General features: G+C 32.6%; 1 protein-coding gene across 1 annotated transcript in view; it reads right to left on the minus strand.

Annotated features, from left to right (window-relative positions):
• Positions 1–519: 519 nt before the first annotated feature.
• Positions 520–22,167, minus strand: part of PMS1 (PMS1 homolog 1, mismatch repair system component) — a 107,801-nt gene continuing 86,153 nt past the window's right edge. Inside the window, 6 exon segments of the mRNA XM_074215503.1 lie at positions 520–854; positions 2,039–2,199; positions 5,701–5,831; positions 8,170–8,661; positions 20,647–21,185; positions 21,187–21,546. Of these exon segments, the coding sequence (XP_074071604.1) occupies positions 693–854; positions 2,039–2,199; positions 5,701–5,831; positions 8,170–8,661; positions 20,647–21,185; positions 21,187–21,546 (1,845 nt within the window). The 3' untranslated portion in view covers positions 520–692.

Raw genomic sequence — 22,167 nt, forward strand, 5'->3', positions numbered from 1 at the left:
CCCATGTGTTACCATTTAGCAGGGAGCCTCAACCTCTGAATGAGATCAGGAATATGACCCTTTTGTTATCCATGATAGACTAGAAAAGCTCAGTGGTGTTTTTCTTTGGTTTGTTGTTTCATATGGAATTCTTCAGCATTGTTAATAAATATGCCTCAAAGGATAAGGTTGAAGTTTGTAAAAGATATTTTTGGAACCCCAGGAATTAGAACTGTATTTAGTGGATGCTGATTGATATGGTGTCCAACTGAATAGTTCTAATATAGTATATTTATAAAAACTGATTTTTTTTCAATATGAAGTCTACAGTGACCATATTAAATACAAATGACAGGATATTTTAAAATGTCTTCTTATGTTTGGGATTATACCTTACAGAGTAAATTATTATGAAGAAGTTAAGGAATATTTACTGAATTTATCGAATGAATAAAAATGAAAAAATGATGAGTTAATTTAAAATATATATATATAAAGAACAAATCAATCTAGCTGGACTTTTTATATGTATGTGTAATTTATTTCAGTTTACAAAATGGAGAATCTTCATTAAAAACAATTATTTATAATACAAATAAATGATACAAAAATGTTTAAGACATGATTATAAAGTTTTAAAGCAGAAAAGGTTTCTTAACTGAAGAGAAGAAGGAAATGAAATATTGTTTTGTTGAATAATTTATAAGCATAATTTAGTTTTTTGGAAGATATATTAAGTGATGAAAAAATGGGCGACCATGAACACATCCTTTAATTTCATTTCCAAGCTGTAACTTCATTCTACAGATAGTATCTTGCACATCTTCTTTTGATAAATACAAAGGTAGCTGTCGAGAGAGACGCACTGCTTCTCCCTATAAGGAAAATATCCACAAGATATCAAAAAGATACATTCTTAATTGTGGCAGATTTGATAAAGAAAATTTGGATATATATTAAGTTTTTATTTTTTAATTATATTAATATAATAATTTAGATAAAAGATACTTTCAAAAGACACTACTTAATATGAATAATTTTGGATAGGAAAAAATATGCAACTTTAATATTTTTATTTCCTTTTTCTACCTACTTTCAAGAGCATGAAATTGGTTTTATCTTAATCTTACAATTCAAGATACTTTCCCCCAGCATATTATATAATACAAAAGGCATCAAATTTCCATTTATTAAATAATATGGATCTGTAAAGAGAGCAAATGTTGGAGACAGCTAGTAAACTTACTTAACCATAACACTATTGCCTACTGAAACATTATTTAGTATAAAATGGATACATCATTTGTTGAGTCCATTTAGAGGGGTATTATTAGGTACCTTATCTATAAGACTGTTACCCATGGCATAATCATCCAATTTGGAAACAGCTGACCCAGCTGTGATATATGATTATGATAGAATATTGTTGTGCTAAAACAGATGATGAAGGGGATGGTTTCAGAAAAACCTGCAACACTTATATGAATTGAAGTGAAGTGATCAGAACAAGGAGAACACTGTACACAATTAAAGCAATATTGTGATTCTAATCAACTGTGAAAGACTTAGTTATTACTTTGATCAGCATAGGAATCCATGACAACTCAAAACTCCAAACTCTCCAGAGAGAGAACTGATAAGCTCTGAATACAGATAGAAGGATATAGTTTTCCTATGTTCTTTCTTTTTCTTTTTTGCCCCATGGCTAATATGGATATGTTTTTTTCACATGTATTATGGGTATTATATTGCTGTCTTCTTAATGGGGGGGGAAGTGGGAGAATTTGAAATTAAAAATATAAAAATAAATGTTAAAAAAAAAGAAATCATAGTTCTACCCTACTTCTCCCAAAGGAAAAAAAAATAAAATGAGAAAAATGTAACTGATAATAAAACCATAAAACAAAAAGCAAATAAAAGACCATTCCCTGTAATGAACCAAAGATTAGCATGATAGTAAGGCTTCTAAACATTCAATTAATAAGGAAATGGCATAATATCTTAAGAATCTTTAACCATTTTAAAACCTGCCAACTCTATAAATGCTAGCATTACATACCTCTAAATAACTTATTACTTTACGAGGTCTACATTCATAAACTTCCTTTGCATTTTTATTTAGCACCGCATTAAGGAGTTCCTTTAAGTCCAATATTCCATAGAATGGGAGACAATTAGCCATTCCTTCTATTTCCAGATGGTTTTCAGTAACTGAAGTTCCTGGAATAACAAAAAAAAAATAAAATCTTACATCAATTTTGAATTACATTCCAGAACATGTCTATTAAAAAAAAAATCAATGTTAAAACATTTAGTGAACTTTGATTAGAATTCAATTCGGAAAAATATTTCTTTTTTTCCCTTTCTTAGAGACTATATAATTTCCCACAGGACTCTACATTAAGAGGTGGTGCCCACTGACACTCCACATGTGCCTTAAGTAATGTAATTTCATCTAAGTTATTGCTGTTTTGCTAATTCTATTTACTTAAAACATTTCTTTCTTTGGAGAGAAAATGAAGTCCCATGACATTTATTAAAATAAAAGTGATTTTAAGCATTTTACCAACTGCTATCCAAGTTGCTTACCAAGACTCTGTTCTGGGTTCTATCTTTTCTCTCTCTTCCTTTGCAAATTTATCAGTTGATATAGGTTCAAATATCATCTCTAAAAAGAGAATTCTTAGATTCATATATCTATCCCAAATACTCAAATGAATCTGTGCTGGAGATCATAAATCTCTTTTTTGATCATAAATCTGATATGTTTGTAATCAGTGTAAATGGTGTATAATCAGTAATCATGACAAAGTTATTTTTGTTGTTATTTGTTATCATCATTTAAGGAATTATGAATAATTTTGATGTTTGGATATGAGATACCTTGTTGAAACCTTTTAAGGTGACACTTTGTTCTACCCATCAAATGCTTTTTTCTAGTGGCATCTGGTGCTATCTTTACTTTTCAGTCAATTGTGCAATGATAAAGATATAGTTCACTATTACCTCTTCCTAATCCCCTATGTTCAACTGTTTTCAAATTCTGCACCAAAATCTTTTTATTCCATTTCTACAACATCTTTCATGGCCGTTCTCTTCTCTCTACTGACTCAACTTGAGTTAAGGATTTTATTATCTCTTGTCTGGATGAAAAAAACTGGTCTATCTCTAGAATATATCCTTTCCAATCTGTTGTTTATATAGCTACCAAAAATCTCAATTATCCTCATATTGCCTCTAGGATGAAATACAAAATCCTAAGCCTAACATCCAAGTCCTTTCATTTTTCCATAACAGAGTTCCCACCTATCTTTCCTGTGTTATTCATACTATTCCCTGTCCCGTCCTCTGCTACTCATATCAATTTGGCATAGATGACATTCCATTTTTTTGTCCACCATTCCTTTGCAGAGGTAGTTCCTCTGATATCTGGAATGTCCTCCTGCTTTAACCTGTGAGTTATAGAATCCTTAAGTTTCCTTTGAAGCACAGAACAGGTGCTATCTTCTATAAGAGGTTATTCCCCATATTTCCAGTTTTTAGTGCTACCTTCTTTTTGAAATTAATTTACACATAACATATATTTAATCACAGGTTAAATGTTATATTTCCTCAGTAAACTATAAGTTCTTTGAGGGCCAGAATTATTTTGGGTTTGTCTTTGCATTTCCAGCATCTATCACAGTGACTAGCACATAGTGCTTAATATCAATTGAATTAAATAGAACTGAAAGTTGCCTTGGAAGCTATAAAAATAAAACATTGTTTCTGGTCATAAGGGGTTTAAACAAATAGAAGAGTTAAGACTAGTACCAGAATAACTGTAATTAACAGAGAAAGGATGAGAGAACAGTTCAGAGGAGAGGTACAAAGTACTATGAGAACACAAGAAAAAGACTGCTTCCATCTTGACACTTGACACTCAGGAAAATATTTATGAAAGAGGATGACATATGGTCTATTAATGATAAGCAGAATTGTGACAGAAGAAAATGAGGATGGGCAAAGAATATTCCAGGAAGAGATAATAGCAAGAGTGATATAGAATTCAGAGAATGGTGATCATACCATACTGATTAGAATACAAAAATAAAAGGTTCATGGAGGGATTACATGGGAGATAATTTTTTTAGAATTAATTAGGCCTATCATTTGATATATTGTTTGAAGGCAGGAAAGATAGTACATTAAAATGAACACTGGCTCTGGACTTAAGAGGACCTAGGTTTAAATTCTGTGTCTGGTATTTACCTCTTAAATGAGTTCTGTCCTTCAGTTCTACATTTATGAACATGTGACACAAGTATACCACCTTTAACAATTGGACTCTAGAGAACTGCTTCCCTGAGAACATTGTGACAAATATCAAAGAAAATTCAAGAAAATCAGCAGAATTGCTGATTACTTGATTATTGCAATATTGTTTAGGACATCAATTATCTCTGTTCTACAACCAAGCACAGGGCTCAGGTTATCAAGTTATCTCAAGTTATCTTAGCAGAAAACAAGAACTTATCTAGCAACTTACAAAGAATAAAGGAAATTTGAGAATGTAAAAAACAAAGAAGTTAGTTTCTAGCGGTGAGAGAGGACTAAAGATCTACAAAAAAGTTCCAGAAAAAGAAGAAATCTACCATCAAGACCACATGGCTACTGAGATCAAACTGATGTTAGCTTAGAACAAAAAGTTCAATAAAGACTAAGACCAATTTGGACAAATTGCTACTAAATGATTTAAACAAACCATACAGGACAGGGAAAAAAATGGGTCAAAAAAGGGTAGGACTTCAAAGAGCTCTGAACCATTGAACTGATGGGACAAAGCAGAAAACCATAGATGACCTTGAGTCAATAAAGTGGATCCTGAAGTTCAAGGGCAAAAGTTTATTAAAGTCTTTTCCTCATCCAGGAGGGAAAGATCTTTAATAGATGCAAGGAATGGCTGTAAAGCAATACTGTATGTTCTAGAATTAGAAAGTTGAACTAAAACAAAGACTGACAGATTGCGTTCCGTGGGGGTGGGGGGAGGGAAGATTGGGGGAAAAAATTGTAAAACTCAAAATAAAATCTTTAATTAAAAAAAAAATAGAAAGTTGAGCAAAAAGATTCAGCCTAGAGAGAAGATTAGGGGGAAAAAAAGTCTAAGAAGGGAGCAAATATCAGCTCACCATTCCAGTAAGAAGTTCCAACCTAAATCCATTTAAGAATGGATACTTCTTCATTCTTCCTAAAAAAAAGGACTATGGAAGGGGAAAGAATTAGAGGTAGAAAGTCAATAGACTGTGCAAGCCATTTTCCTCTGGGATTATATGTTTTAATGGTCAAACTGAGGAATCTTAATCTTGTTGAAAAAATAAATAAAAAAGTACAGTTCAGCCAATATTTCTACCAATCACTAAGTAAAACATATAGGGTACTCTGTATAGTAAAAGGACAATAAAGATTATTATGAAGTCATTTGATTTATTAAAACAAGACATTGTTTCAAATCCCACTAAGCAGAAACCAATGTTTTCTTACCTGTTGTGTGTATGATAGTCTTTATGAGACTAGGAAAAGTTCTTATTTGCTACTATTTCACATGTTGAGAAGTTAATATATTAATATTATAGAAAACAATTTAAGGAAATTACAATTCAAATTATAAAATTCAAAAGTAAGCTTTTAAAAGAGAGTACTTGACTTTGTTTTTCAAACTTAATAGCAAACATCTTATCACACCTGGTATCAATTTTATTCTGAATCCATTTGCTGTAAGACGAGGATCAGACAAGTAGGTTGAACCACTTAAGTCTTGATCATCTGTTGTCATTTTATTTAAGACTTCTAAATAATGAGATCCATTGAAAAGACTGAAAAAGAAATTAATTTATTAAATCATATATGGCAATTTAAGAAAAAAAATGGAAAACATTTCTCCCACAACTTCCTTAGAAGATTACTCTAGGTTCATTTAAAAAATATTCTCATGGATGAATCTCATTGCAAAAGAAAAATCTAATTCAACAATACATTTATTAAGTAACTGTACTTTGTAATAAGTAAATAGTAAAAAGTAAGAGTAATAGTTTTGAGGTTGAGTACCAATACTAATTGTGTTATTTCAGGTGTTACCTACTTCTCTAAGACTCAGTTTCCTAATCTGAAAAATGGAGCTAATACTTGCACCATCTACCTCATACAGTCATTAAGAAGAAAACAGTAATTTAACTAATAATTACTCCTTACTCTTTTAGTTAAAATTTACATAGAATAATCATTCTCACAACATTCTTAAGTTGTTAGTATTAGTATCTTGATTTTACATATAATGAAACAGGGTCAGAGAAGTTAGATGATTATATTGATGTTTGTCTTTCATTCTTTTTTTTTAAATTTAAGGCAATAGGGTTAAGTGACTTGACCAAGGTCACACAGCTGGGCTATTATTAAATGTCTGAGGCTGGTTTTGAACTCAGTTTCTCCTGATATCAGGGCCAGTGCTCTATCTACTGTGCCACCTAGCTGCCCTGTCCTTCATTCTTGAAGAAGATCATGACATCAGGGAGGTGATGCCATGATAAGCACATGAATTGGATTTGAGGGAGAGAAGTAAGATTGAGTCAAGCCTTGAACTTCTGTCTTCTGATGCTAAGTCCAATATTCTTTTTACTCTGCAATATACCCCTCAGGAATACAAAGGGGTGCATTTTGCTAGCCTGGGGCCTTGGACATAAATAAGCACTCAAAAATACATGCAAAATTGAATTTTTCAGGCAGTATTTTTTGCCAAGGATTTACAGTATTGAAAGCTTGCTTTAGGCATTACAAAGAACTAAAAAGAAATAAAAGATTTAGCCTACAGTATCCACTATACTGAAATAAAATTTGTAAGACTGTAGAAAATGCTTTTCAATATAATATTCCAGATATCTTTCATATTATATATACATAATATATAAATCTTTTATAAATCTATGGCATTCTACCTGTTAAGTGGCTTCAGTTATACATTAATTATCAAGCCATTTAAGAGATCATCTCACTTCGAATCTCTGGGCAGGGCTTTTAAAATAATTTGTGAGATAATATTCTTCTTATTCTTAAGAACTTTTGGAGAAGTAGATTCTATAACATTTCTTAGTAATTTGTTCCAATATCTACTAACACTAATAGTCAGGGAAAGCTTCCTGCAGAGTTTAGAGGGGAGATCAGCAGCCTGTGGCACTTGTGCCAAGGATGGTCACGAGCTGAATTTGAGTGGTGTGGCCTGGGCTGGCCCTCTGCTAAACTGTGAAGTAGCCAAAGTTCATCTTTGGCACCTACCCAATCAATGTCAATCTTGGTTAGACTGTATCACACAACAAGTTCTTGGGGGGGGGGGGGGGGTTGCTGATTTCTGAGTGTCTATCATCTTATTCTCAGAAAGGAGTGCTCTCATACCAATTCCCATTCCCTCTTCAAGAGAGGGAATAAATGAAGACCTTATCAACATATGGGCTAGAGAAGAGAGACCATAGCCTGAAAAAAATATTTGGCTGCAATCGGGAGATATGTGCTGTCCTCACTTTACATTGGTCACACTGCCTGTTTGCCTTTAGAATATCACTTCACTTCTTTATGCTTTTATTTTACCAATTCCAAAAATGGGAATATCTGCTCCTATATAATATTTCAAGCATTACTTTGAAAAATACATAAGTATACAAATAATATAAAAATTCATTCCAGCTCTTTAATGAAATATGCACTATATAACAGAGACCATTACTAGTGTCAGAGGACATAGATCATAATACCTGTGTCACAGTGGAGGTTTTTCATAAAAATTCAGTGTACTATGTTAAGATATTAGCTACCAGTAATTCATACTAAGAGAAAGCAATCCCATTGTTCCCTTATGATGCCCAAATTAGTAGTGATGATTTGGGATAGCAGGCCATTGAGGTTTACAATAAATATTATCTTAGCAGAATCACTTAATGATTAGAATTAATGAGCCTGATGCATAAGTGTACTTTATAGAAAGTTCTATAAATCATTACATCTCTGTAGAATTTTAAAGGCAATTAACTATAAATAAATACAGGTTTTTTTTAAAGCTTAGAATTAAAGATATTCTTTAAGTACATACAACTTCAGGTTTAAAATTTCTTAATAAGTAATGTTAAAAAAGACAAAATCCTGCATATTTACATATCTTCAACATACCTCTCTGTTAATATCACTGGTTTCTCCAATGGCTCTGCAGGAAGCTTATGATTCTCAAGAAGTCTTTTAAATAGTAAAGCTTCTTCTACTCTGTATGGGTTTAACAACATAATCTCTGCTTTGGAAGCAATTATCCATGCATCAGGAAAACTTAACTGGTGGATCAGGCAAAGTTCTTCTTTATGTAGCAAGTCACCCTTCATATACTTGGCAAACTTAAGTTTTAAGGTTTTCATAGAAAAAGGAACTTGTATAATTTTTGCATTTTGTGTCTTGCTTTTCCTTTTCTCACTTTGGGATTGAAAAAGTTCATCAAGTTTTGGCTGATTAGGAAATGAATCTTTCAACTTGTGTTTCTGTGCCAGATTCTGTGCTGCTGTTAGTTTTACTCTTTTCCCACTGTCTTTTGGTGTTCTTTGTAATCCCTGCTCAGTAGCCTTCTTGATTTGCTTATGGTAGCGCTCTAGATCTTTAGAAGCTTTCTCTTCATATCTAAAAGGAGGGAAAAATAGAGCCAATAAGAACATAATCAGATATATTCATAATTGATAGAACATAGAAAAATAATGAAATGACAAATACAATATAGCTGGAAGTAATATTAATGAATTTATTTTTGTGTGCAGAAACTACAGTGTTCTTTATTAATATTTAAGTTCTCCATTGGTGTTTTCAATTTCACAGAGTAAATTAAGCAAATCAGTACATCTACAATTCCTTTAGATATTTCCCTCACAACAACAATAAAAGTAAATGCATTTTTAAATGGTAATACTATGCTTTCCACCTTCTCTTCTGGAATCACTGAAACTAAATATTAAACATTAATGTGACAAATTTAAACTCCAGAATTGTAGAAAAAGCAAAATTTTGGATGGAAAAATTTTGTGTGTTGGGGGTGTGTAGTGATTGGGGATAGAGACTGGGGGGGAGGAAATGAAGGAATGTAATGCACCTGTGATTTCATCAATATTGGAAATTCTTAGTGCAAATGAGAAAACCTATTCTATCAATGTATACTGGCATCTGTTCTGCAACTTTCAACCTTAGTTATCTACCTGGAGCACTGAGAGATTAAGTCACTTGTCCAAAGTTACACAGCTAGCATTTATAAGAGGTAGAAATGGAATTCAGATCCCTATGACTTCAAAAACAGTTCCTTATATACCTCTCAGGATGAGAATATCAGTTTTTTAAAAAAACTGACTCAAAGACAAGAGCTTCTAATTCTTTTTATTTTGAAAGGTCCATAACAGCCCCTATTTTGAAATTTTAGTTTTATTATAATGCTTTAAAGAATTTGTTAATTCATGAAGACCTATACCCAGAGTAAGGAGGCCTGAGTTTGAATTCCAACCCTAAAATTCACCAGTTGACTGATCTTAGACAAGTCACTTCAATTCTGTGGATTCTCATTTTTCTTATTAGCAAAACATACATTGAAAGAATTAGTTATCTTACAGGGTTGTTGGGAAAACTCTTAATAACATTTAAATATGAATGTGAGTTATCACCACCAATACTCCTTCCTCTAACACAAAAAAAATGACCTCTCTATACCTTTTCACCTTGTACAACTCTAGTTCAACATTTCAAGAAACAGTTATTAAAGCACCTATCATGGGCAAGGGATTGCTCTAGGTTCTTGTGCCACACAAGATGACATGTGATTCTGCTTTAATTAAACTTACCCTCTAATAAGGAGAGAAAGGTATACATATAAATAACTGATATAAGGAAAAGTGAATTAAGACTGGGAAAGAAAAAATGACAGGGAAGAGGGTGGAACTTGTATTAGGCTTTGAAGGAAGGGAGGGACTTCAACAGATAGATGAAACAGTGAGGAGGATAAGTCTCCTGTAGGAATGGATGATAATGTGAATAAAGGTATAAAGAAAAGATGAAATGGGGGCAATAAGTGGATAGAGTTACTGGACCTGGAGTCAGGAGGGCTTGAGTTCAAGTCTGGCCTCAGACAATTACTTAGCTGTGTGACCTTGGGCAAGTCACTTAACCCCACTGCCTTGCCAAAAAAAAAAAAAAGGAAAAAAAGAAAAGATGAGATGGTAGGACAAAGAAAAAGGTAAGAGAATAATCTAGTGTGGTTGGAATGTGGAATGTACAGGAGTACAATGAGATAAGGTTGACTATAGTCAGACAGTATGTATTAAATGAGAAAGTATGTGTTAAATGAGTTTATATTCTAGATCTTTTAGGGTTAGTGGAAGTACCATCTATAAGAAACAATTTTTTTCTTTACTGTTAACCTTCTAAGTACCTCCTAGACCTTAAAATTACTTTGTATTTGTTCTATATGTATTTTATACTTATTTATCTGTATATATGTTGTGTGATATGTTCAGAATAATGTATTATTTTGATTGGTGAGGAAAGAGAGGAGACAAGAAGACCAATAAGGAGCCTATTACAATAATTTGTTGTCTTACAAATTCTCTATGGAAAAATCTACTAAATAAAATGGAAATCTTTCTTCTGTTCTTTTGATATCTTGGATATACCAATATATAATTCAAGCAGTCCATTTCCTGGATTTTATTTTTACAATGTAAGCAGCTCACCCTATTTTTTTTAATACATTATATTTATCAAACACACCTTTTTTTGTAAACCGAAGATGTATTAAATGTCTGAGAATTCACCAATGTAAATAGTTTTTAAAAACCTTAGTAATTTTGAAAAAGGAAAAAGTATGGTCTCAGATAATATTTTTCATGTATAACTTCTTCAAATGAAGAGGTACATGAAATGTGTTAGGCAATGAAATTGTTGTGAAAATTATAGATAAATATACATCTTTGAAAGGTATAAAAAGGAAAACAATTCTCAGGGACAAACAGCACTGTTTGACTATAAACAAAATAAAAAATGTGCTGGGGCACCTAATCATTCCACATCTGCAAATTTTTTAGTTTCCTTCCTTTACTTAAACAGAATCTGGGCAGCAATATAAAAATCAACTTGATTTTCAATATAGAACATGGTAGTAACAATAGAAATAAGTATTTTTAGTTGTGGAAACATTAAAATTCAGGATTTTTCCTGTATGGTGGAAAATTAGTTCAACAAAAAGGTCACCATTTGTAATTAATTATAATGTTCAAACTTTCACATATGGTATCAATCTTAGGTTTACTCAAGTAGTCAATTTAATTAGTTCCTTGGGATGAACAGAACGCCATGTCCAAGAAAATATTAAGCGAATGTTAAGATAAAAAACAGCTGCTACCTATGTAGTTAATGTAGTTAAGGAATATATTAACCTGAATGGAAAAAGTTAATCCTTAACACTATTGTGGTTTTGTTCTGACCAATAAGCAATCTATTCAAAGGATGTTTCTGGAATAAAGAAAACATCTAATTATATGGCTTTGACTTTTAGTTGTTTTAATACTCTGGTGCCTAAAATACCAATTTAACAGTACAAATGAATTAATGACATGGCTTCTCCAAAGGAATCCTCAAATTACTATTTATTTGACTGAAATTCCCAGTGGCAGAAGGCATCTATGGCCCAGAGTTAGATCCCAATCCACTGAAGGAGGACAAATAGGCAAGAAATCTCAGTCCTGTTACCCTTTAAAACAGAGCATCAGAAAGTAGCTCAGAAGTCTTGATCCTATCCTATCCCTGTAAAAGGTTTTCTTCCAAGTCAAGTTAACAAATATTTATTAGGCACTCATTTTGTACCTGGCTCTGTGCTAAGTGATGGAGATACAAAGAAAGGCAAAAAGCAGGGCCTGCTCTCAAAGAATGCACAATCTAATGGGGAACACAACATGCAAACCACTATGTACAAAAATGCTACATACAGGATAGAGTAGAGAAAGGCTCCTAGTCTAAGATGGGAAGGCTGAGATGCCAGAAGGTGGAGAATGAAGAGAATGATAACCATGTGGGGAAGTCTATGGAAATGCATGAAGTTGGAAGATGGAATGTCTTGTCTGAGGAACAGCAGAGAGGCCAGTGTCACTATCTGGAGGGGAGTAAGGTTTAAAACCAAAAGGTGGGAATACATACTAAGACAGTCACTGAAGGCCAAACAGAGGATTTTATATTTGATCTCAGAAGGAAGAGTAAGTCACTGGACCTTATCAAATGTGTGTGTGGGGGGAGAAAAAGGTGTGCAAGATGTGATCAGTCTTGTGCATTAGAAATTTGATAACCAAGTGCAAGATGAACTGGAAGTGTAGAGATTGGAAGTAGAGAAACAAAAAAAGAAAAGGCTACTGCAACAGTACAGATGTGTCAGAGAAGAGAAGAGGAAATATATATAAGAAAATGTTAAAAAGGTAGAATCAACCAGTAATTGGCAACTGATTTTAACTTTAGTAGGAAAGAGTATAGAATGGAACCTTCAATAGAAATAGGAAGGAAAATGGGAGGGTTGGGGGGAAGGAGGGGAGTGAGTTCAGTTTTACAAATGTTGAAATTAAGACATCAATAGAAAACCCAGTTAGAGATGTCCCCGAGGCTGTTAGGGACATGAGACAGGAAGTCACAAAGGGAGGAGAATCTGTATAGAGATGTTAATTGAATCCATGGGAGACAGGATTTCTTTCTCCTCCCAGACAGCCTTGGGGGACACATTGAAAAATAGTCATCCAGTAAAGGACACTGAGAAGTAGCAGTCAATCAGGTAGAAGGAGAACCAGAAGTAATCTCACAGAAACCTAGAAAAAATGGATTGTCAAGGAAGAAAGGACATTGGATTCTCAAAGGTTGTTTTTAATAATGTCCAAGTATTATTACTCTATCAGGTAAAGAAACTTATCTCCAAATAGGGCACTGACAGTACTTTAGTGTAAAGAAAAAGACCTTTTTAAATTAATTAGTAAAAGATTTAAGATATTGCCTTTTTCATAGAGAGAGGATTAGGGAAAACTGCACTGGTTTAATAAAAATTTCTAAAATTTGTATGTAAAGAAACAGTTTTCATGTGAAATTTGAGAAATTTGGGCAAGAAAATGAATTGATGCACAAATATAAAGACAAATCATTTAAAAAGAATGTAAGATGATTTTTCTCTTTATATATAAAATTATGTCTACATGTATATTCACATTTTTATATGAACATATATACATATGTAAACATACATATACACATATAAATAGATGGATGTTTAAAGAGGACAGAGAAAGTACTTGTATTTAAGTGTGAGGAAACCTTGTAAAGGATAAAAAAAATTAAGAGGGAAAGCAGTTTTGAAAATTTCTGGAGAAGCATGATTCAACTCACTGAAAATAATTGTTTTTTTTCTTTAAATCATAAAACTATTTGAAAGCTGATTAAATACAGACTGTTGATTTCATAGGGGAAATGTGGCCAGCTGTAACCTCCTAAGTGAAAAGCTCCAGAAAGCTGAAAAGGCTAAGATGATGAAGGGAAGAGAGTGAAGGATGTGTCAGAAGAGGAAAGTCTCAATAGTTGTTTGAAGAAATCAGCAGTAGAAGCAGTCAACTGACAAGAAGGTTTAAGCTACTATTTCTTTATATATATATACATATATAAATATATATATATATACATACATACACATATATTCATATATATAGATATATATATTTTCCAATTATATGTAAAAATAATTTTCCAAATTCATTCTTTTTCAAACTTTTGAGTTCCACATTTTTCTACCACCCTCCCTCCATTTCCTCCCCACTCCCCATGGCAGTGAGCAATTTGATACTTTACAGATTGTAAAGTTAAAATCATGATTAATTTATTTCCATATTAGTCATGTTATGAAAGAATAATTAGAACTAAAGGAAAATATAAGAAAAAACAAAAGAAATTTTAAAAAATGAATATAGCATATTAAACTGCTATTTCTTAATTAAGTGAGTAATTCCAGCTACTGTCCTTCAATCTAATGCATGGAGCTTGAGAGAAGTGAAATAAGTGTTGCTCTTTGCTACCCTCTCTGGCTTCAGCCAGTAAAGCAGAAAGGGGAAAGAAGTTTCCCATCTGCTCTGCAATATAGGAAGATCCAATGAGAGCTAATAGATTGACTCAGGATCCTGTTGGGTGGAGAGTTGATAAGTTAGGTTGACCTTTCCCAGAGAGATAAGCTGAGTAGTTCTGAGTTTTGTTGTGACTGGATAGTGCAGCTAATATGATCTGTACTGCCCAGAGATAACTAGCAGTTCTCTGGTTTAGAGGGAAGTGCTAGCCAATTCAACTCATTTCAAATGTTATTAAAATGGGAATCTAAGTTGAAAGAGATTATAAATGCCAAACTAGAGATGGGAAGGAACAAACATTTATAAAATACCTACTATGAGTCAACCATTAGGTCAAACACTTTAAAAACAAAAACAAATATTAACTGATTTGATCCTCACCATAACCCTGTTAGATACTATCATAATCCTCATTTTATAGTTGAGAAGACCAAGGCAAATAGTGTCTGATGGTAATTTAAACTCAGGTCCAAGGATAAAAGAGAAAAGTTGCCTAGTTAGAAGTTAGGAAGACCAGCATATGAGCAGATTAACAAAGAAATGACTTTGTGTAATGCAGATATTTTTGAATGGAATGATAACAAAATCCTGTAGTCTAGAGCTATAAGGCATCCTGAACACATAAGTTTTCCTTCCTCTTGTACTTTTCTGTTAATTTTCTCTAAGACTGTTCACTCTCCCCAATAGATAATGGACATATAGTAAGAAAGCGAAACCTAGATTTATATGTGGATTGGGATGTATTTACTATTTCAGCATTTGTTTTATATTAGTAGTACCTGCTTTGTACTAAGTAAATGGTTATGTTTAAGATATCAAAGTATCATCATTGAGAGTAGCTGGTTTGTATAAATCAAAATACACCAGCAAGAATCATGAGCTAAAATAGATAAGCGGGAAAATGTATCTTAAAAGGAGTTGTCTGTAGGACCCTAATATAATAATCATGTGTAATTTCATGATAGTGGTCCTTCTCTAGAAACATGGGTAAGTTATAAGAGCAGTTTGGAAGGAGTCAACCAGTCCAAAGACTAAGAAGGTGTCCAAAATACTCATATATGAAAATCAAATATGGGGGTTTAAATACCTCATACACTCTTACATCTGCATCACAGAAACATGTTTCTCTATAATGGGAAAGGCATTTCTACTATATTTCCAATCTTTACAATACCATCATGATGCAATGGTTCATTGGTAGGAACCAGCATAATCTAGAAAGTTTTATATAGTCTACAAAAGAATAGCCTCAAAAGTTATGGAATTAATATCCCCTACCTTCTTCAGATAGCAATTTTAATTTTTTTTATTTTCTATAGAAAGGTCTTTAGTTGCAAGCTGTGAATCATTTCTTCAAGTTTCAATACATATCCTACAAAATAAATTTAACCTTAATATAGAAGATGAAAAACAAAGTCAATACTCAGTTTTCCCCATTATTCTATCCTTAAATGGAATAAGAATACTCTTACTTTAATGCAAATTATAACCTATTTATGTCTTTTTATACTATATAACTTTTGTTGATATCTTCCTTTTCACAGGTGGGCAATTCTAGTAATATTCAAAAAATATACATTAGTCCTAATTCGAGAGCAGTAGAAAATGATGAAAAATTTGCTTGGATAGAAGGGGGAAAAAATAGAAAGGAAAATGTCCAAGTTTTCTTCAGTGTTGGATGGAAGATTTGTCAGTGCGATAACTCCAGTGTGGGGTTTAACTGGACATTTTGCTGCTTCTAGTAGAATGCTGATGGCAGATTTACTATCTTATAATAGTAAGCCTGGAATAAGGAAGACAAGTTTAAATCTAGTCTCAAGACATTTAATGACTTTATGACCCTGTGTAAGTCATTTAACCTCAGTTTCCTTAGCTATAAAATGAATATAATAAAGCACCTTCTCAAAATGTTTTGAAGATAAAATAATAAGATAATACTTATTTTTAAAGGTTCTTGGGGTTTCCAATTTCCAACATTCAAACTAAGAGTTAAGTAATTCACATATCAGGACACTGTGGTAGGAACTACGGGAAATATGAAGACAGATAAATCATAGTCTTTAAGCTGCTTATTATAGCTTAGCAAGAAATGTATAAATGTGAGAAATTCTTTCTGATTGGGGAGATCAAGGAAGGCTTAATGGAGAAAGTGGTAATGAAACTGAGAAGGACAAGAATAATTTCAAGAGAAGGTGGAGAAATGCTTTTCAGCTTTTGGGAAGAGAATGAAGGTGTAAAGGCTAGAACAGAAAGCATATGAGAGAAGGGTTAGGTAAGGATGGAGAAAACAGAGACAGATTATGGAGAGTTTAATAAACCAGCCTGGTTGAACTTTATTTGATAAGTAATGGGAAATCAGTGATAATTTTTTTAAGAAGGGGGAAAAATGAAAATCAGTGGGATCACTGACAGAAATATAAATAAATAAAATAAAAGAAATTGGAGCAAGTGAGACTGAAGGTTGGGAAGGAACATGAGAAGGCTAGGGCAATAGTCTAGCCAAAGGGTAATTAGGGCCTGAATTAAAAGAGTTAGCAATGGGATATAAAGAAGATTAAGTGACATTTCTTACTGAGTTAGAATCAAGAGAATTTGGCAACTGTCTGGATTTGGAAGAGTGAGAAGACAGTAGAAGGGGAAAGGAAGAAACTTCAACTAATTTTAAGTTTTCCAAACTTAGTGACAACAGAAATAGGGAACTTGGGATAAGGCGCAGTTTTTATTATTTTATTTGTTAAATAATGAGTTAGTCTTTACTGATGATGAGCTTGAAGTACAATAGTTCACCAATGGAAGTGTCCAGAAGTTAACTGGAAATGAAAAGATCTTCATCAAGGCTAAATATATAAGTGTAGTTGTAATTGTAGAAGTCGATGAAAGTCCAGGGAAATGGAAAAAGGAAGGTTAAGAGTAAGATCTTGGTGGAAATGAAGGAACGAGAAACATGTAAAGAGTGACCAAAAAGGTAGAAGGAAACAACACAGCAGCATGAGGCCAACAAAGGAATGAATTTTAATGATATTAACTAATGGTCAGTGTTAAATGCTGCAGAAGCCAGAGGATGAGGGTCATGTAAAAAGACACTGGATTTGTTATATTTACTGCTCACTCCAAAAAATAATTTACTTCTTCAGGAAAATGAAACATTGTACTATTCTATTTATGTTTGTTGGGAAGATGTGGTAATCATCAGGAGTTGATACATGGGAACAAAGATCAGTAGTATAAGATAACTGGCTGAGAAATGCATGCTTATAATAAAATTTTATTAAAACTGCAAGAGTTTCAATTGAGACAAATGGATTAGGACAAAGATTATCTTATTTAAAAGTAATCACATTATAAGGGGCAATAATAAAGATGCAAAGGAGAAAAGGCAGAGTACTTAGTGGGCAAAGGAAGGGAAAACATGGTAACTATATGGGTAGTACTATAGAGTCCTGAAACAGTAAACACAGGTGGGCTGGACCTAAGAGTATATATTAGATTACTCAATCTAAGAGACTTGCATACCACATGCATGATAAAAATTGTAACAAATACTTATATCACTATTACTGGTGCCAAGTGCTATAATTTCTTTCTCTACAACATCTCTCAAATACATTTGCTTCTCTGTAGTCACAGTCACTACCCTAGACCAGGCACTCATCACTACCCTGAGTACTGAGTCTCTTAATTGGTTTTCCTGTCTTAAGTCTATCAGTACTCCATTGTACCATCCACATAGCCATCCTAAGGCAGAGGCCAATCTAAGTTTGTTACTTCATTAGTCAACAAACTTCATTGATATTATTTTGCTTCTAGCATCAAATAAAATTTTATTTTTGGCATTTAAAGCTTCTCTCTCTCTCTCTCTCTCTCTCTCTCTCTCTCTCTCTCTCTCTCTCTCTCTCTCTCCCCCCCCTCCCCTCTTTCTCCCTCCCTCCTAGAAAGTAAATTAAATCTCAGATTATAAAACTATAGAAATTCTAGGTGAATTTGAACATTCTTTTTCTTTTTATTCACTACTACTTATATATTGTTTTTCTTAAGTGTGTCTATTTTGGCTAACACTTCTAATTAAAAAGTTAACATTCACATTTCTAGATTTCCCAGTTTTGAGAAAATTTTACTTAAAAGTTTTTCTGAGGTGTTTTTTTCCTTTTCACCGGGAACAAAGTGTCTAGATGCACTATTTTGGGAATATGTCTTCTTGCTTTCTGCCCTGCTTCTGGGATTAGACTTATCTTCAAATAAACCTTTCAAGTTGAGACATTGTTGGAACTTTTATCCTGAAACCCCACCATCCTCAACAGCAAGTGCTTCACTTGACCCACTATATCACAGGTGGCTTGCCCTTGCTTTGCTTTACTCTTTAAGCATCTTTTCACCTGCCCACCTTACTGATCCATGATTCCATATCTCCCCGGTCCCTTGGGACTGTCATTGCTACTATAATGTCAATCCACTCCCCTAACAATCCCTACAACTTTCTAAACCACAATATCCTCCATTCTGACACACTTCCTTATTCCTGCTAACTTTTCCAATGAAATGTAATCTTCTTTAGGGTAGGATTTGCACAGAGCCTACATCATAAATGTTCCTTCCCTCCACTCAATTAGGTCTTAAGGCTCCTACTAATTCTTTGGGTGACTTATGAAATTTCTAGTAAAATAAAAATTCTGTAGTAGTTGATTATTTTCTAATTTAAAAAATTTTAACTCCATAAAGAAAAATTCACATAGTTCCTAATGGTTCAAGTACATAGCTAAGAAGCAATTTCTGTTGATCTAATAGGTTAAGGATACCACATTAATTGCAAAGTTACTTATCCTTTGGTAGTTCATACAAAAGGAAAATATCTTCAAACACTAAATTAAAATGTATTATATATGAATCTGGATTTGACTTGTTACTTTATTCCCATAAAGAAAACATATATATCCTGAAACATTATAGTACCATAGCATATGCCTTAAAGGGAAAAAAAAAATCTTTCCATATTTCTCCCTATCTAGCTATTAAGGAGGAATAAATAAAGGAATGAAAGAAGTTTAGGTTAAATTTTATAATATACAAGACATAAAAAGATTCGTGTTGGCTTTAGAGGAGAACAGCTTTTTCTCTCACTCTGGAATCATATCCTGATTTTATAGAACCAAATTAACTTCTACCTTTGGAGTTTAGGCTAGTCAGTGATCTAAAATCTTATAAAAAAAGATTATGGGTTAAAATAAATCTTTCCTGTTATCATTAAGATATCTTGGGAGACTTTAAAAGAAAATACTACAATAAAGAAAGATGAATAGGAGAGAATAAAAACTTAAAAGAAATTATTTAAAGCATTCTGGTGATTTTTTTTTTAAATACTGGATGCCAGTGACTGTTGTATGAAGAACAGCTAGGATATAGTAGAGTTCTATCTGTTTGTCCCTTAAGAAAAGAGATTTTTAAAAATTCTGAAACACAGGATATAGAGAATAAATAAAATAGTGACTGTCTTTTAATACTAGGGTTTGTTTGCTTGTTTTTTATTGTGAATTTTATTCATAAAAATCATAATAAAAATATTTCCATATGCATATAACTTAAACTACCAGGTTGGGGAAAAATATTTCAAATATTTTATCTCCAAATATCTGACTATATGTGAACATCTTGATATTGGCAAGGGAAATTTAATAATCCCATTTAAGTATTCATTTTTCCATTGTGTTGCATCATGCAAAAAATGCTATATCTATTTAAATGAGAGGTTCTTGGGGGGTCTATGAACTTTCTTAAATATTATAATAATTTAATTTCATTATAATTCGTTTCATTTTGAAATCTTGCATTACATTTTTGCCCTTAAAGACATTATTCTGAGGAATACCTAGGCTTCAGCACATTGCCAAAGAGGTCCAGGACAGAAAAAAAAAAGGTTGAGAACTTCTTTTCTAATTCAATTAATATATCATTTTAGTTTCTGAATACTTGTTCTGGTCATCTAATTTAAAAATGATGATTTCTGTACTGAGTCAAAATGGATAGCTACTACTCAAAGTCTGGCAAATAGTACTACTGATTTATAGTTTTAAAAGTTTCTAATTATGATAATATAAAATATAATTAAGTCATAATTATACTAAAACATAAAATTACATAGAATACTGGGGTAACAACTCTTCTGAGTTGTCTAGATCAGTGTCACATGTCTAGTCTTAGTAAAATGATATATCACTTAAGTAAAACAAATAATAAAGAAAGTGATGCTTTTAAACTGAAAAGCAGAATGGAAAATCTCTAACAAACTTAAATCAGAAAACAGTAAGGGCCTGTAACAAATAAAAAATGAAAATCAGAAATAAAGTAATGCCAGGAAGGGATTCTAGCCATGCCAAAAAATCATTTTCCATTTTATTTTTCATAAGTAATTAATATTTGTTTTATTTTTTTTTCACCTAATGAGTCATATAGAATGGAAACAACTAAGTATTCTGGTCACATGTAAGATCTGGAAACTTACTTCATTCTTTCCTCTTCACTCAATGTCTTCCACAGTTCTTCAGTTTGTGCTGTCATATCCTCCATGTGGGTCTTTGAATTTTCACTGAGAAATTTTGAACGCTGATCTTGAATAAAAAGGGCTCTTGCTGAAATGGGCTTCTTAATTATTCGGTTGCTAATTAAATCATAGGCTGTAAGCTGTCCACATTTGTCATCTATCACATTTGATTTCTTTTTATTAGGGCTTTTACTGGGACTCCTCTGTTCAGTATTTTGTTGGTCACAGCTTATATTTACATCAGATGTTAAATCTTTTCCTGGTGGCACAAAAATTTTCACAGGTTCAATGTTCTTTCCTTTTGAGTTTTTTAGTGCACTTCCCTTACTCCAATCATCTGCGTAGATTTCAAAAGATGTTTTAGATACTATTGCTTCTTCATTTTTTTCCATCTCATTAATAGGACTGTCTCTATTGCGATTTAGAGAATGAACGTGCTTTAAAGCATTTAGATTAAACATTTCACTATGTTGGCCCTGGTTATCCTTACATGATGAAAAAATTATTTATGAAGATGTCTTGACATGCATTTTGATTTGCCTTATCAGTGCTAGAAATTTCACCATTGAAACTATGAGGATTATCATGACACATTATCTGATCCTTTAAACAGATCTCAGTGTTATTTTCTAATTCACAATTTTGCATGTCATGTTGGAATGAAAAGATTGAAATATCAACATCTGGATAACTGTTTCCAGATGATTCCATTTCATTAACATTCACATCTGTTAGTACTGTTCTGTTAACAGTCATGTCAACTGAGGAAACATCTGTTCTATTATTTTCACGAGAATTTGTACTAGGTAGTGGTCCATACCATGATGTCAACACATTTTCAACAGCAATTAAAACAGATTCCTAAAAACAAAAGTAACCAAATATTAGAATAAATCATTTATAAAACAATAGATGTGTAGGAAACATGACAAAAATAAGAGAACATCTGAATATAAATCTGCAGTTACAATGGTTCTTTATAAAACCCATTTTCATATGAACTCTCATTTTGCAGTCTCTTTTCTTTCAACTTAAAACATTAGATGAATTTAGGCATAAAAAATTAGAGAAAGTCAGTATGGTTAACTATACAAACATAAATTAGTGGGTCAATTTCACAGGCCATGTTGCCTAGTATTTTGTTCTTGATAATGGCACAAAAGGATGTTTAGTCTAGGGACATTATTGCTCATCATTACAACCACAGAAAAGTTTAAGAATTTAGCTCAGCAACCATCCCTAGGGTTCTCTAATAACCTATTATGGATCACTGAATTTGACATAAGTCTTCTTGAATCTATCTCATTTTTCAATCTATAATTGGTCTTTGGGGTAATGAGTTACATAACTTTAATACTTTCTGTTATTTATACTAAAGCTATCAAACTTCAAAATATATCTTCTTCCCCATGTCACTTCTTTTCCTTATCTTCTCCTCTCCTTTATCTATCTTCTTTTCCCCTTTTCCCCCTCCCTCTCCTG

This window comes from Macrotis lagotis, chromosome 1 (genome assembly GCF_037893015.1).
Source record: "Macrotis lagotis isolate mMagLag1 chromosome 1, bilby.v1.9.chrom.fasta, whole genome shotgun sequence".
Classification (NCBI taxonomy): domain Eukaryota; kingdom Metazoa; phylum Chordata; class Mammalia; order Peramelemorphia; family Peramelidae; genus Macrotis; species Macrotis lagotis.